Source organism: Bos taurus, chromosome 5, assembly GCF_002263795.3.
Source record: "Bos taurus isolate L1 Dominette 01449 registration number 42190680 breed Hereford chromosome 5, ARS-UCD2.0, whole genome shotgun sequence".
NCBI classification, from domain to species: domain Eukaryota; kingdom Metazoa; phylum Chordata; class Mammalia; order Artiodactyla; family Bovidae; genus Bos; species Bos taurus.
The window spans coordinates 115735951-115752206 of NC_037332.1; the positions used below are offsets into that span (position 1 = coordinate 115735951).

Consider the following 16256-nt stretch of genomic DNA (forward strand, 5'->3'; position numbering starts at 1 on the left):
ATTTGAAATTAAGAGTTTTTTATTGGCATTTTCAATATTGACTAAAGTTCCTCTGAAATAACTTTACATGAAACAGATTCAACACACTGTAACTATTTAAAAACCATGAGTTTCCCTTAAAGATCACTTAAACATACAAGGCAAGATCAGAGTAAAGATGATACAGTATTCAAAATTTTCTGACCGGCTTTCAGAATGCAAGTTTAAACTGTAGTGGTTTCTTTGTTAAACTCAATCAAAGCTGACTCTCATGGGACACATTACCTCCTGGAGTGGGGCCTGGACACTCCTCAGTGGTGAGCTGCAGCATCTTTGCCTGTAACAGTCAAGCTCTTCCACAAAATGGCACACAGGCCGCCTGGCTTTTGCTCCAGAAGCAGTCTGGGCCTGAACTAAACAGACTGGCCTGAGCACTGTGACTGCTCCCGGCTCGAGGGCACTCTAGGTCTTAGTGGGGCTTGCGCTGTCTCCTGCTGCTTTCTCTGCCTTCAGTATCTGGATACTGAGAAAGATCTAGGGTCAAAACTCGGCTGAACATGCAGTCGTCGTACTGAAACGGAGAAAAGACAGTTAAAAGTCAGTTCCAGTAGAGAGTAAGAGCTATTAATGTAAAGAGCCATTAGTGAGTCTGGATTTGCATTTTAAAGGAACCTCTTTATAACCATCCGAGAAGCTGTTACTTCTCCATTTCCATCAGCTTTATGTTTTGTTTTTGGTAAGGGTACCATAGTTTGGGTGAACTCCGGGAGCTGGTGATGGACAGGGAGGCCTGGTGTGCTGTGATTCATGGGGTCGCATAGTCGGACACGACTGAGCGACTGAACTGAACGGAACTGAAGGGTACCAGAATGTGCCACCCAAAAATATACCTCTTTTGCATGTGGATTGTTTTGAGCCAGAGGCTACTGAGAACCAGCAGATACAGGAGAAGCTCTAAAAGCTGAGCACAAGTTTCCCTTCTGTAAAGGAAATTGACATCTATGTGCAAGGGGACATCCTTTCCACTCTGAACTCTTCCTCAGTGGAGAAGGCGCTCGAATCAGCAGAGCAAATCCGACTGGACAGCCCTTGTTTACTGTGCTTTCTCAGGTCCCTGTCCCGTTGCTTGCCTTCCCTTCCCAGAAGCCCCAAGCCCCTTCTGCTTATTTCAGCCTAGGGTGGGCTACAAGTCCAAGTTCTCGCCCGCTCTGAGTTACTCACTGCTAGGTGTGCCCACTTGTATGCACAATACACATTAGTGACCTGTCTGGTGTGACTGATAGGGCCCAGCTGAGACCTGGGCTCAGCCCTGAATAGTTCGCCGCTCCTCTACACTGGCAGTGAGAACTTCCAGTTCTCTTCCAGTGACCCCCTGATATTAATTAGGCACAGGAAGGGAAATCTATTTTTAAACTTTTTTTTTTTCAGTTTTTAAAAAATTTAATTTTTATTGCAGTACCGTTGCTTTAATTTTTATCTTAAAGGAAAACTCAGGAAGTAAAACCTCATTGTCCAAGAACTGAATGATCTAAATGAGTTGCTCTGCTCCATTAGCTCAGCTAAGTACTTTCAATGGCTTAAGAAACTGAATTACAAAAATTACTATACAACTTGGAACTCTGTCAAATTCTTTGTTTTTTCTTTTAGTAGCTTTGGAAGATAAATGGCTCCTTGTTAGCTCTACAACAGTGCGTTTGTTGTTGCTAAAACATTCAAACATTATAGAAGTATGGAGGAGGGTATCAACAGTTTACCCTGTGTAAGTTAATGTGCACTACTGTTTTAAAAACAAAATTATACTCACTGTTGTGCAGTTTTCTATTTGCTTTTTCACTTAAAATATAACTTAAATTTCTGTGTGCTGCCATAGAAAAATATCTAAGTAGTTACTATTAAGTCTCATTTGACTAAAAAATATTTAGGCCTATATTAATAAAGTGCAGAAATCAAACAGTGTCTATACTAGGAACTTGTGGTGTCAGGACACACTATAAGGTGACTTTATCTGTTTTTACTTATCTTTACCTCTGGATAGATGCCTATCAGTGCATCAGCTTTGGAATAGAACTCCTCTTTCAGGGAAATGATTATCATCTGAAACTGTTCCTGAGTCTGCTCTTTAATATAACTTGACACCTGGGAGGAAGCAGAAAGCACGTTTCATCAGTAAGTGAGGCCTCCTCTCTGGGGGCTTTGAGGACGGATTCTGCAGCTCTGAATCTGCCCATTTTAGGTGACAAGGCACTTACTTCTCTTTCTGTAAACTCAATAAATCCACTACAGAAATGGAAATAGTTCAGACTGTAAAATAAGAGGTTAGTAAAAAATATATATAAGGCTCATTAAATCTACGATTGAAAACTTGGAAGAATATTTTTAAGAATAAAACTCTTAAGATACCATGATGTGAATAGGCAATCAATCTTGACAATAAGGTAAAACTACCACTCAGATATTTCTAGGGTAAAGGGTGGTATTTAAACTTCCAACTTCCTATATTGCCATCAAAGCCTCGAGATGAGAAAAATATGGCAATTATATATACATAATCCATAATCAACTCATTTGGTTAGAGGGGAACTCAAAGACTTAATTCTAAGGAATGAGAATAAGAACAAGATAGACTGCATAGAAATGGGTCTTGGTGGACAGACTCTACTCAGAACTTGGAAAATTATGAAGAACAATTGGGACTCAAATTACAGTTTAACAAGTTACTTGCCAACACCCTGGATTTCTCTGCAAGTTTACAGTATGTCTTCTCCTGACTGCACCCAAGAAGTGAAGGACATATTTTGGAAGCAGGAATGGCAGCTTCAGTTGAGGAATGAGTCAGCAGTTGAGGTGAATGATGAGAGGGAGAAAATGCTTCAGGCTAAGAGGCTGAATTCATGGAAGGACCTCCCCCATTAGAGGCAATGGTAGCCACTGTGAGACAGGTCTTTAAAAAGTCTTGGGGTGTTGACAGAATGGAAGAGGAGACAGGATACAAAAATGTAAGGCATGCATTTTGCTAGGAGTCACGTGTGATAGAGGCTGGGTACCCTGACCACAAGCGGGACTGGAAGCTGCTTCACAGTTGCTCATATTGCATCATGCTCATACTCAATTCAGCAGTGGGGTGCCAGGAACGTAATCTCAAAGGGAAACTGGAAATTAAGAGGCTTTTAGTACTTAGGATAGTACATATTACAATAGAAAAGAGTAGTAAGACCTAGTTCTTGAAGATTCCACTAATACAAACATCTAAATTTTGCTAGAAGATATGGATACCTTGGGCTTCCCTGGTGACTTAGCAGTAAAAAATATGCCTGCTAATGCAGGAGATGTGGGTTTGATCCCTGGTTCAGGAAGATCCTAGAGAAGGAAATGGCAATCTAATTCCAGTATTCTTGTTTGGAAAATCCCAAGAACAGAGGAGCCTGGTAGGCTACAGTCCATGAGGTCACAAAAGAGTCAGACACAACCGACTGACTGAACAACGACGGAATGCACTTCAGTTCCCCTTCAGAGAAGGCGAGTGTCCAAAGTCCAGTGATAGAGCCACCCCTGCCCCCACACAGGATACGGGATACAAAGCGCTAAAAAATTCTCCCAAACAAGTCAGGCCTTGGAGTCCAATTAGCTGACGCAGATTGGCTGGCATTCCAGAGAGATGAAGCAAGACTCTCTTTTTATTCCTGTGTTTCCTTTTCCCAGTCACCCCGACATCTCTCACAGGTCACAGACGTGGCTCTGGCCTGTTCTCTACAAGCTTCAGGGGACTCTGGATCTAGTTCCTAACTTTTGTGGGTGTGGCATCAATGTGCTATTCTTATGTATGCCGTGACATGTTCAAACAGCAAGGCCCTATAGAGAGCTGGGTTAGGTGAATACAGCCTGGGAAATGCTGGAAGATGACACTGTTCCCAGCAGAAGTTACCCCGGGCTGCAGCTCCTAGAAAGCCCCTGCGTCTCCCAGGATCACACAAGAGGCTCAACAGAGAGAGATCAAGGGAGGTCAACTGCACAGACTCAGGGTGGTGCCCAAGACTCAATACACCTCTCAGGGTTGGACTCAGTAACCAAGTTTGTAAGACTAAAGTATAACCCAGAATGCCAACTTAACAAATTACTAGAGACCTTCTCTGTCAGCATGACCAGAGCTGCTGCTGCTGCTGCTCTTAAGTCGCTTCAGTCGTGTCCAACTCTGTGCGACCCCATGGATGGCAGCCCACCAGGCTCCTCTGTCCCTGGGATTCTCCAGGCAAGAACACTGGAGTGGGTTGCCATTTCCTTCTCCAATGCATGCATGCATGCTAAGTCGCTTCAGTCGTGTCCAACTCTGTGCGACCCTATGGACAGCAGCTCGCCAGGCTCCTCCGTCCACAGGATTCTCTAGGCAAGAATACTGGAGTGGGTTGCCATTTCCTTCTCCAATGACCAGAGCAGCCTCCTTATAAACAGCTATAAATGCAAAGTCCAGTCATTTCCGGAAGGCTGATGAACCTAGAATCAAAACCAGAAGTTTAATTCATCTCCTTCCAGAAATGGATGGCTCTGGCAATAGGACCACGGCCCAGGGTCTCTGCAGGATGGGGCCGCCAGCGTTTGCCTCCATCCTGTGGTCACCTTCCAGTCAAGTCCGAAATTTAGTCAAGATGGCTGAGACGTCTGACAGTCTGTCACAGGCGGCTCTGTCCGTCTATGTACTGATCTTTAAGGCTGATTTTCAGTTATGTCCTTCGTTCCCTCATGGTCTCAAATACTGAAAACAGGATTAGGATTATGTGCAAATGCACTGATTGGAGACATTTTAATAAATGAAGGGGACCAAAATTTTGAACTTTAATTCCTTTGGGATTTTATTTAGGTATGTTATTTTGGACTTTATTAGACAACTAATTTGGTCCTATTTGCCATGTGGTCTACTTTTAAGGACCCTCTAGGTCCCAATACCCAGATTTGGGGAAAAGCAAGTCACTCAGCAGCAGTGCTGTGGATCCAGCACAGTGATCCTGAGTCCCCTAAACCCTGAGTGAAAACTACTACCCTGGATCATCTTGTTTTTAGATTTTTAACTTAGATTTTGCCTTTATACAGCAACTATCAAACTATGTTTGCTCAGGGTAAATTGCCTTCTGACTGCATCCTGATCCTTGAACTGTAAACACTGCACTGGAAGTTAAATCAGAAAGGAACTTACTTTGCCAATGTTAGTATTGTCCAGGGCTGCATCTACTTCATCTAAAACAAAGAATGGAGCAGGCCGAAAACTAGAAAAAAATTACAATCAAGTCAGTTACAACTTTGTTTTACAAGACTTGGAGGACAGGACTAAGAATATTCAGAATAAATAAAACATGTCCTTTCGTCTGCCTTTGTCTAGGTCACCAATGGCCTCTGTCAATAAATACAGTGCTCAATTCCCAGTCCACATCCCTTCAAAGGAAGGTGGATGGAACCAGGGCAGTCCTCCCCGACTTCCTCTGACGTCAAGGACACCATGATCAACTCCCCGCCCCACCCATTGCTCCAGGCCCCAATCTCTTCTGCCAGCTCCTCCACAATCTCTTAACTTCTTGACACTGTGGTGTCTTTGGGGCTCAGTGATCAGAGCCCTCTTCTATCTAACTAGCTTCTTTGATGATGTCATCTGCTCTCAAGGTTTTGAGTATCATTCATAGATGGAATGCTCTCACACTTCTACTGACAGTTCTGACTTCTCAAACCCTTGCCTCACTGGTCCAGTGGCTTACTCAGCTCCACGTGGGTATCTGCTCAAACTCAAGCAAAATCAAACTTTTCACCTACCCTCAAACCCACCCCCGTCCTGTGCTCCTCTCCAGTTCAGTTAATGGCAGCTCTTATCCCTCTAGTTGATTAGGCTCCCTCCTACCCCACGCCGTGTCTGCTCCCACACTGGTCTGAACCGCCACCATCTTCCGCCCTGATTGCTACCACAGCTCCCTAACCTGCGCCTGCTGCTGCTGCAGACAGTCTGTTCTCTACAGGCACCAGGCTCACTCTGGCCTCAGCACTTTGCTCTGCACTCATGTCTAGAATATTCTTCCCTTAGAACGCTCCTCTAGAACACTCCACCCATGTGACTTGATCCCTTAATTTCTTCAAATCTTTGCTCAAATATTACCCTTTCAAAAAGTCCTCCCCAGAAGACTTTAATATTGCAAACCCTTCCCTGTTACTACTGCCATTGCCTCGTCTCTACAGCATCTGTCATTTTCTAATAGTCTCTATATTAGAGAATTAGTTTCCTAATACACCTTATTTATCATCTGTCTTCCCCAGCTAAAATTAAGTCTCTTTGAGGCAGGGTCTTTGTTTTCTTCACTGCGGTCTCTCCTATGCCCATTAACACCACTCGACACAGTAAATATTTAACAAATATCTGTTGAATAAATGGATGGGGTGACACCCAGGAAGAGTCGTGTTCTGCTCAGATTCACTCCTGTTACAGTCCCTGCCTCCTCCATTTCTCAAAGTCTTCCTGCATTAGTGGCATCTTCTTTTGCTTTCCTATCATCACCAATTCTTTTTCCTTCTTGGGACCAGTAACAAACAGCTGTAAAACTTGGGTTGATCTTTCTGATCATGAAAACAGAGAGGCTCTATTATCCATACCATAGTTCTTCATCTAGTGCTTTGGATGTTGAAAAGTTAATTGCTTTACTTTTAGCTAACATCTTTCCTGTGATTTATTTTACAAACACAAGTGTCACCATCATCAGTGGAAATGAGGAGGTTAAACTTTTTTCCAGAAGAAATACTTTGCTTAACATCCCTTACTAAATAAATAGCACATCTCTGAATGTGGACTAGGAAAATAACATAAAAGTTAGCTGTTTTTATTTTGTTTGGATTTGTTGTTGGAATTGTTTTTTGGCAATCTTAAATTCAAATCTGGCCATTTGCTACCCCCTTTTCTCCTTTCTTTTCGATTAAGCTGGACATTAGTAGCTTTTGATAATAACAAATTGAATAAAAATCTGTCAAAGACTGAATTCTCTCTTAAATTTGCTGTCTAAATTATTACAGGCCTATAGCATAACCTGAATTGTCTGGCTGAAAAAAATAGCTTTGTATGACGTACGCTGCATAAAGACAAGTAGTAAGTAGATCTTCTGTAGGAAGGGCCATTTGGCCTCTGCCCTGATGCACAGTCAGAGGGCTCACTGTGACCATACCTGTGCACAGCGAACAGGAGTGCCAGGGCTGCCACGCACTTCTCTCCCCCGGACAAGTTATCCATCGGCATGAACCGTTTGCCTGGGGCCACACAGTTATAGCTAATTCCCTCCAAGTAAGGCTCTTCTGGGTTCTCTGGGCTAAGAAATGCCTGAAACACATGTTATTTATTTAGCAATATCAAAAAAGCTATTGGTAAAGTTCAATTTGGAACTGCAAAATACTACTGGTTTTTATTTTTCTCCGTTTGATGGAAAAATATACCAATACTTGTAAATAATGTATTCAGCTCTACTTATAATCAGAGATAACAAAGTTTACTGGATAGGGAATACAGGGAAAACATTCTAACACATAAAAGATCAGATCTTCCCATCAGTCTGCTGTTCATAGTTCAGAAGCATATGCTGCAGTCAAACTAAAACAGTCTTCATTCAATTCTTCCACTGGTCCTTTCATCAAATCTTTACTGAATACCTGTTATGGGTCAAGTTCTATAGGAACAGAGATGAATCCTGCCCTCAAGGAGTTAATAGGTTTCTTCTAGTCTTACTTTATAAAAAATAAGTTAATTTTTGGATTAAAGATCTAAGACCAGAAACTATAAAACTCCTAGAGGAAAACATAGGCAAAACACTCTCTGACATAAATCACAGCAGGATCCTCTATGACCCACCTCCCAGAGTAGTGGAAATAAAAGCAAAAATAAACAAATGGGACCTAATTAAACTTAAAAGCTTTTGCACAATGAAGGAAACTATAAGCAAGGTGAAAAGACAGCCTTCAGAATGGGAGAAAAGAATAGCAAACGAAGCAACTCACAAAGAATTAATCTCAAAAATATATAAACAGCTCATGCAGCTCAATACCAGAAAAATAAACAACCCAATCAAAAAATGGGCCAAAGAACTAAACAGACATTTCTCCAAAGAAGACATACAGATGGCTAACAAACACATGAAAAGATGCTCAACATCACTCATTATCAGAGAAATGCAAATCAAAACCACAATGAGGTACCATCTCATGCCGGTCAGAATGGCTGTTATCAAAAAGTCTACAAACAATAAATGCTGGAAAGGGTGTAGGGAAAAGGGAACCCTCTTACACTGTTGGTGGGAATGCAAACTAGTACAGCCACTATGGAGAACAGTGTGGAGATTCCTTAAAAAACCGGAAAGAGAACTGCCATACGACCCAGCAATCCCACTGCTGGGCATACGCACCAAGGAAACCAGAATTGAAAGAGACACAGGTGCTCTAATGTTTATCACAGCACTGTGTACAACAGCCAAGACATGGAAGCAACCTAGATGTCCATCACCAGACAAATGGATAAGAAAGCTGTGGTACATATACACAATGGAAAATTATTACTCAGCTATTAAAAAGAACACATGAATCAATTCTAATGAGGTGGATGAAACTGGAGCCTATTATACAGAGTGAAGTAAGCCAGAAAGAAAAACACCAATAGAGTATGAAAGAGAAAGTGAAGTCGCTCAGTCGTGTTGGATTCTCTGTGACCCCATGGACTGTAGCCCACCAGGCTCCTCCATCCATGGGATTTTTCAGGCAAGAGTACTGGAGTGGGTTGCCATTTCCGTTTCCAGAGTATCTTCCCAACCCAGGGATCGAACTGAGGTCTCCTGCATTGTAAGCAAGACGCTTCACCATCTGAGGCACCAGGGAAGTCACGAATGTATATGAAATTTAGAAAGATGGCATCGATGACCCTATATGTGAGACAGCAAAAGAGGCACAGATGTAAAGAATAGACTTTTGGACTCTGTGGGAGAAGGCGAGGGTGGGATGATCTTAGAGAATAGCATTAAAACATGTATATTATCATATGTGAGATAGATCACCAGTCCAAGTTCGAGGCATGAAACAGGGCACTCAAAGCCGGTGCACTGGGACAACCCTGAGGGATGGGATGGGGAGGGAGGTGGAAGGGGCGTTCAGGATGGGGACACATGTACACCCGTGGCTGATTCATGTCAATGTATGGCAAAAACCACTGCAATATTGTAAAGTAATTAGCCTCCAATTAAAATTAAATTAATTAATTAAAAACACCACCACCACCATCACCAAGTTATTCTTGGTTGAAATTCTAAGTATGTGATTCAAGATTACTTCAGTCATAAAAGAATACCGAGAGAAAGAGGGAAACTCACATATATATGACCTGGTCTACATCTTTTGTCCATGTCCAACTGCACAGTATTTGCTGTGGATATTGATCACGGAATGGAAAGACCAATACGACAAGGGGCGCGTCTAGACTTGAACCCTGCCTCTAGTTCCTTCCCTCTCCACAGACCCCACATCAACCTTTTTCCCCTACATTACCCTAACTCTACTGCAGAGACCACTGACAGCTCTACAAAGTCAAATTAGTACAGATCACAGAATTCCAGAACTGAAAGAGAACTTGGAAACCAGATGATCTAACCCACGCATTGTGCAGATAAAGAAGCAGGACCAGAGATTTTGACTTGCCAGGCTGACTAGACCTAGAACACAGGTCACTGTGATAACCAATTTTCACGAGCTGACTTTACCCAGTTAAGTGGGTTACTCAAGAGAGAGTGATGGTGATTTACCACCATTAAAGAAAACAATATCAAGTAACACAAGTTCCTACTCATATTTGAGGGTGAGAAATACATACTTGGGCACTGTTGTTTCTGCAGAGCTTCTTGTAGATTTGATCAATTGAGATTGAGATGTGCTCAAAACACTGGTTGAAAAGATCGTATCTCCTTTTTTTCACCTGTTCAAACTCTTGCCTACATATTCTGGCTTCCTTTCTGCTGGCCTCAAAAGCTAAGAGAGAATCAATGTTCTTTATTTTGAAGATCACCAAGGGCTTTTCTTATTTTAACTTTAAAGCATAAAACATTTTTTAAGCTAGATTTTGAGTTTGGCCATCTTGAATTAAATCTACCTTCAAAACATCTCAGCTACTATTAAGTCCAAGAAAATGACTATTAAAATTGATGAGCTCCTTTTCTGGGTAGGGCTGATTTTTAAATAATAACAACAAATTCCAACAGAGTTATCTAATATGCCTCTTGTGCTGCTATGAAATAAGACACTGTTCAAAAATAACCAATACACCTGTTTTTAAATTAAAGCAAAACTCTTTTCAAAAAGGAAGAAGTTAATAATTCAGTATTAAAAGTACATTACTATAAGATAACAGAGAAAAAAAAATATATATATAATCAAAACAAAGGTACAGTTTAGGGGGGATTATTGGTAAATGTTACAGAAATCAAAACCCCTAATACCAACGAATATGATCTTGCTATCAACTAAAGTTTAATTTCACCGTCTATGGACTCCTGAAACTTGTCTCTGACAGTCTTCAGGTTCTCCACGGCTCTTAGGTTTGGGGCTGCTGTCTTCAACAGGATATCTTCTTGGGATGCTACTTGTTGTAGGAGGAGTCTAAGCTGGGCCTCAATTTCTTTATCAGATTGTAGAGCCTATTATTGGCAAAGAACAGCAATGATTAGCATGCCACTTAGACCCAAACTGCTGCAGTAAGTAGGCACCGGGCCCTTCAGGGTATGGCCCCTATTTCTCTCGCTCTGCATCCAGCCCTGCCAGCCCTGGCAGCCCTCTCTGAGCCTGCAGTGCAGTTTGGGGCACTACTGTGGCTTCCTGGGTTGGCTGTGCCTTTTCATAGCTCAGGCGTCATGGGTGCTGCCCTCTTGGAACACGCTTCACCTTCGTATTTCTTAATCTGGCTAAAAAAGTAAACAATTCATGTTATTGCTTCTTTTAAAATTTTTTTTTAAATTGGAAGATAATTGCTTTGTAATACTGTGTTGGTTTCTGCCATAAATCAACATGAGTCAGCCACAGGTATTCATATGTCCCCTCTCTCTTGAACCCTCCCTCCCATCTCTCTCCCCATCCTACCCCTCTAGGTTGTCACAGAGCACAGTGTCACAAAAGCAAATTCTTACTGGCTACCTATTTTACATATGGTAATATGTATGTTTCCATGCTACTCTCTCAAGTCATCCCACCTTCTCCTTTCCCCACTGTGTCCACAAGTCTTTTCTCTATGTCTTCATCTCCACTGCTGCCCTACAAATAGATTCATCAGTACCATGTTTATAGATTTCATATGTAGGAATTAATATAAATATTTGTCTTTTTCTTCAACTTATTTCACTCTGTATAACAGGCTCTAGCTTCATCCAACTCATTAGGACTGACTCAAATGTGTTCTTTTTAATAGCAGAGTAATACTCCATTGTATATATGTACCACAATTTCTGTATCCATTCATCTGTCAATGGACATACACTCATTCATTAAAAAATACTGATCATCTACTATGTATGAGGATTCAGTGATGAAAACTACTCTGTCCTTGCCCTTAAAGAGCTGACAGGGAAGGCAGACATGCAAACTGGCGTTGACAACAGTGTGAAGCCCTCCACCAGGTGAGCGTGAGTACTATGGGCAGAAGAGATCCAGCCCGTCTGGTTGTTGTTGTTCAGTCACTAAGTCATGTCCAACTCTCCGTGACCCCGTGAACTGCAGCATGCCAGGCTTCCCTGTCTTTCACTATTTCCTAGAGTTTGCTCAAACTCATGTCCATTGAGTCCAGGATGCCATCCAACCATCTCCTCCTCTGCTGCCCCCTTTTCCTCCTGCCCTTAATCTTTCCCAGCATCAGGGTCTTTTCTAATGAGTCAACTCTTGGCATCTGCTGCCAAAGTATTGGAGTTTTAGTATCAATTCTTCCAGCGAATATTCTGGGTTGATTTCCTTTAGATTGACTGGTTTGATCTCCTTGCAGTCCAAAGGACTATTCAAGAGTGTTCTTCAGCAACACAATTTGAAAGCATCAATTCTTCGGTGTTCAGCCTTTTTTATGGTCCAACTTGCAAATCCATACATCACTACTGGAAAAACCATAGCTTTGACTATACAAACCTTTGTTGGCAAAGTGTTGTCTCTGTTTTTTAATATTCTAAGTTTTTTATAGCTTTTTTTTTCAAGGAGCAAGTGTCTTTTAATTTCATGGCTTCAGTCACCATTCACAGTGATTTTGGAGCCCAAGAAAAGAAAATCTGTCACTGTTCCACTTTTCCACCTTTTATTTGCCATGAAGTGATGGGTCCAGATGCCATGATCTTTGTTTTCTGAAAGTTGAGTTTTATGCCTGCTTTTTCACTCTCCTCTTTAACCTTCATCAAGAGGCTCTTGAGTTTGTCTTCACTTTCTGCCGTAAGAGTGGTATCATCTGCATATCTGAGCTTAATATTTCTCCTAGCAATCTTTATTTCAGCTTGTGATTCACCAGCCTGGCATTTCACATGATGTACTCTGCATAGAAGTTAAATAAGCAGAGTAGCAATATACAGCCTTGACGTACTCCTTTCCCAATTTCGAACCAGTCCATTGTTCCATGACTGGTTCTACCTGTTGCTTCTTGTCCTGCATACAGGTTTCTCAGGAGAAAAGTAAGGTGGTCTGGTATTTCCATCTCTTTAAGATTGTTTCACAGTTTGTTGTGATCCACACAGTCAAAGGCTTTATCATACTTAATGAATCAGAAGTAGGTGTTTTTCTGGAATTCCTTTGCCTTTCCTATGATCTAATCAGTCAGTCAGTTCAGTTGCTCAGTCATGTCCGACTCTTTGCAACCCCACAGACAGCAGCACGCCAGGCCTCCCTGTCTATCGCCAACTCCTGGAGTTTACTCACACTCATGTCCATTGAGTTGGTGATGCCATCCAACCATCTCATCCTCTGTCTTCCCCTTCTCCTCCCAGCTTCAATCCTTCCCAGCATCAGGGTCTTTTCCAATGACTCAGTTTTTCACATCAGGTGGCCAAAGTACTGGAGTTTCAGCTTTAGCATCAGTCCTTCCAATGAATATTCAGGACTGATTTCCTTTAGGATGGACTGGTTGGATCTCCTTGCAGTCCAAGGGACTCTCAAGAGTCTTCTCCAACACCACACTTCAAAAGCATCAACTCTTCAATGCTCAGCTGTCTTTATAGTTCAACTCTCACATCCATACATGACTACTGGAAAAACGACAGCCTTGACTAGATGGACCTTTGTTGGCAAAGTAATGTCTCTGCTTCTTAATATGCTGTCTAGGTTGGTCATAACTTTTCTTCCAAGGAGTAAGCATCTTTTAATTTCATGGCTGCAATCACCATCTGCAGTGATTTTGGAGTCCCCCAAAATAAAGTCTCTCACTGTTTCCACTGTTTCCCCATCTATTTGTCATGAAGTGATGGGACCAGATGCCATCTTAGTTTTCTGTTGAGTTTTAAGCCAACTTTTTCACTCTCCTCTCTCACTTTCGTCAAGAGGCTCTTTAGTTCTTCTGCTTTCTGCCATAAGGGTGATGTCATCTGCATATCTGAGGTTATTGATATTTCTCCCGGCAATTGTGACTCCAGCTTGTGCTTCATCCAGCCAGCATTTCAGATTATGTACTCTGCACAGAAGTTAAATAAGCAGGGTGACAATATACAGCCTTGACGTACTCCTTCCCCTATTTGGAACCAGTCTGCTGTTCCATGTCCAGTTCTAACTGTTGCTTTCTGACCTGCATACAGATTTCTCAAAAGGTAGGTCAGGTGGTCTGGTATTTCCATCTCTTTAAGAATTTTCTACAGTTTATTGTGATCCACACAGTCAAAGGCTTTGGCATAGTCAATAAAGCAGAAATAGATGTTTTTCTGGAACTCCCTTGCTTTTTTCATTATCCAGCAGATGTTGGCAATTTGATCTCTGGTTCCTCTGCCTTTTCTAAATTCAGCTTGAACATCTGGAAGTTCACAGTTCACATACTGTTGAAGCCTTGCTTGGAGAATTTTGAGCATTACTTTGCTAGCGTGTGAGATGAGTACAATTGTGTGGTAGTTTGAGCATTCTTTGGCATTGCCTTTCTTTGGGATTGGAATAAAAACTGACCTCCTCAAGTCCTGTGGCCACTGCTGAGTTTTCCAAATTTTCTGGCATATTGAATGCAGCACTCTCACAGCATCATCTTTTACGATTTGAAATAGCTCAACTGGAATGCCATCACTTCCACCGGCTTTGTTCGTAGTGATGCTTCCTAAGGCCCATTGACTTCACATTCCAGGGTGTCTGGCTCTAGGTGAGTGATCACACCATCGTGATTATCTGGGTCGTGAAGATCTTCTTTGTATAGTTGTTCTGTGTATTCTTGCCACCTCTTCTTAATATCTTCCCGTGCTTCTGAAGCCTAGCTTGAAGGATTTTGAGTGTTACTTTGCTAGCAGGTGAAATGAGCACAATTGTATGGTAGTTTGTACATTCTTTGGCATTGCCTTCCTCTGGCATTGGAATGAAATCTGACCTTTTCCAATCCTGTGACCATTGCTGAGCTTTCCAAATTTGCTAACATATTGAGTGCAGCACTTTAACAACATCATCTTTTAGGATTTTAAATAGCTCAGTTGGAGGTAATATTTAAACTAGAACCTAAACCATGAGCAGAACTAACTTGAGTGAGGAGAGAAGGGAAAAGTGCGGCAGGCATTACCTTCCAGGAAAACTTTCTTGACCCCGTAGAGGCGTTATTTAACATCTGATAAAGGTGTGTTTTAATTCATTGGAGGAAAGAATTTTTTAGAAGATGCCGAGTAAATTGGTTAATTTATGTACCTTCTAAGAAAGATTCTTACCTCATACTATATATAAAAATAAATTTCAGATAAATTAACTAAGAAAAGAAAAAATCATTAACAGGAAGAGAATACTTATAAATAGTTAGTAATGTTGTAGGGAAGGACTTATTAAATATGAAAGCACTAAATAGACTATAAAATAGATAAGAGGTTATTTTCTGATTTCCCAAAGCGCCACAATTAACAATAAAAGAACTCAATAAATCTAACAAAATATATTAATATTAAAAATATGAAATAAAAAGACGTGGTAGTTATTGCTACTTGACATCCATTCTCCATTTCTTCCTTTCTAACAAAGCCCAAGTTGGCCATGTCTCCCTCATAGGGCCCATGAATCCTGCTTGGCCTAAGCTAAGTCCATCCCACTCCAACAGTGACTGTCCAGGAGTGAACATGTGACCCGATTCAGGACACTGTGATGACAGGACAACTGCTGGACCTCTGTGGAAAAGCTTTTCTTCAACCTTAAGAACAGCACCACTACAATAGGTGCTCTCTCTTCTCTGAGGGTTGTGGTTGTGTTGGCTGGAAGGCAAGAAAGGCCAGAGTCATTTTGTCCTCATAAAAGCAGCAGCTTCAGGACAAAATCAAAACACAAAGCAACATATGGCTACAGGGGTAACAGAAACAGAGTCAGAGCTATTAAATTAAACAGACCATGAAACTCGATTTCTGGTCTGTGCTCTGCTGCTATGAAGAGCTTGTCACTTCCTGAGGTACTGCACTGAGACGCCGACAGGGTAATTCAGGATCCTGAAGTGTGTTGGCTACTTTTGTGTGTTTCAGGACTTTTCTCAATGACTTTTTTTATTCATTGTGAATCTTCAAGAAGAGGGAACAGCCTTTCAAAATACTGGCAGAAACTTTTCTTCTTCAACAAGATCTTTCATGGTATTGGTATTCTACAGACTACAGAGGGAGAAATGCTGATATAAACACTTTAAATATTTTAAGCATTTTATATGTAACCTGTTTATACTATTTCTTTAAAAACTATTAGGAAATCTACTTACCCCCCAAACTATGCTCTGTCATCTAAAAATTATTCTGTAGGATTTATATATTCAGTATTCCCATAAGTTAGTCATAAACAACAGAAATCTTTCAGTTACCTTCAAATCCTCTCTTAGAGAGCTGTAGTCCACCTCAATAGCTGCTTCTTTTTCATATATATCAGTTGTTGCCTGGGTACCTTCTGCTTCAGTTCCCAACTGAAAAACACACGAAGCCCTTTCCTTGTTATCTGAAAATGGGGCTGTCTACTCATGTGTCTGTCCCAAGTCCTCCAGTTGATGGCCGAGAAGATAAAACAGCCTTATGCAGGCCTCCAAGGCCTCGGCTTCCCCTTTAACTTTACTCTGTGTTAGTCTCCCTGCTCCAACC

General features: G+C 41.5%; 1 protein-coding gene across 2 annotated transcripts in view; it reads right to left on the minus strand.

Moving 5' to 3' along the window:
- SMC1B (structural maintenance of chromosomes 1B) overlaps nucleotides 1–16256 on the minus strand; it is an 82253-nt gene continuing 65997 nt past the window's right edge. The window contains exons 19-25 of one of the 2 annotated variants that reach the window (XM_002687980.5): nucleotides 15986–16084; nucleotides 10505–10661; nucleotides 9842–9996; nucleotides 7164–7315; nucleotides 5165–5234; nucleotides 2005–2115; nucleotides 1–550 (exon numbers count right to left, since the gene is read on the minus strand). In XM_002687980.5, the coding sequence (XP_002688026.1) occupies nucleotides 449–550; nucleotides 2005–2115; nucleotides 5165–5234; nucleotides 7164–7315; nucleotides 9842–9996; nucleotides 10505–10661; nucleotides 15986–16084 (846 nt within the window). In that variant the 3' untranslated portion in view covers nucleotides 1–448. The remainder of the gene's footprint in view (nucleotides 551–2004; nucleotides 2116–5164; nucleotides 5235–7163; nucleotides 7316–9841; nucleotides 9997–10504; nucleotides 10662–15985; nucleotides 16085–16256) is intronic. The other variant, XM_059887198.1, reaches the window with a different exon arrangement.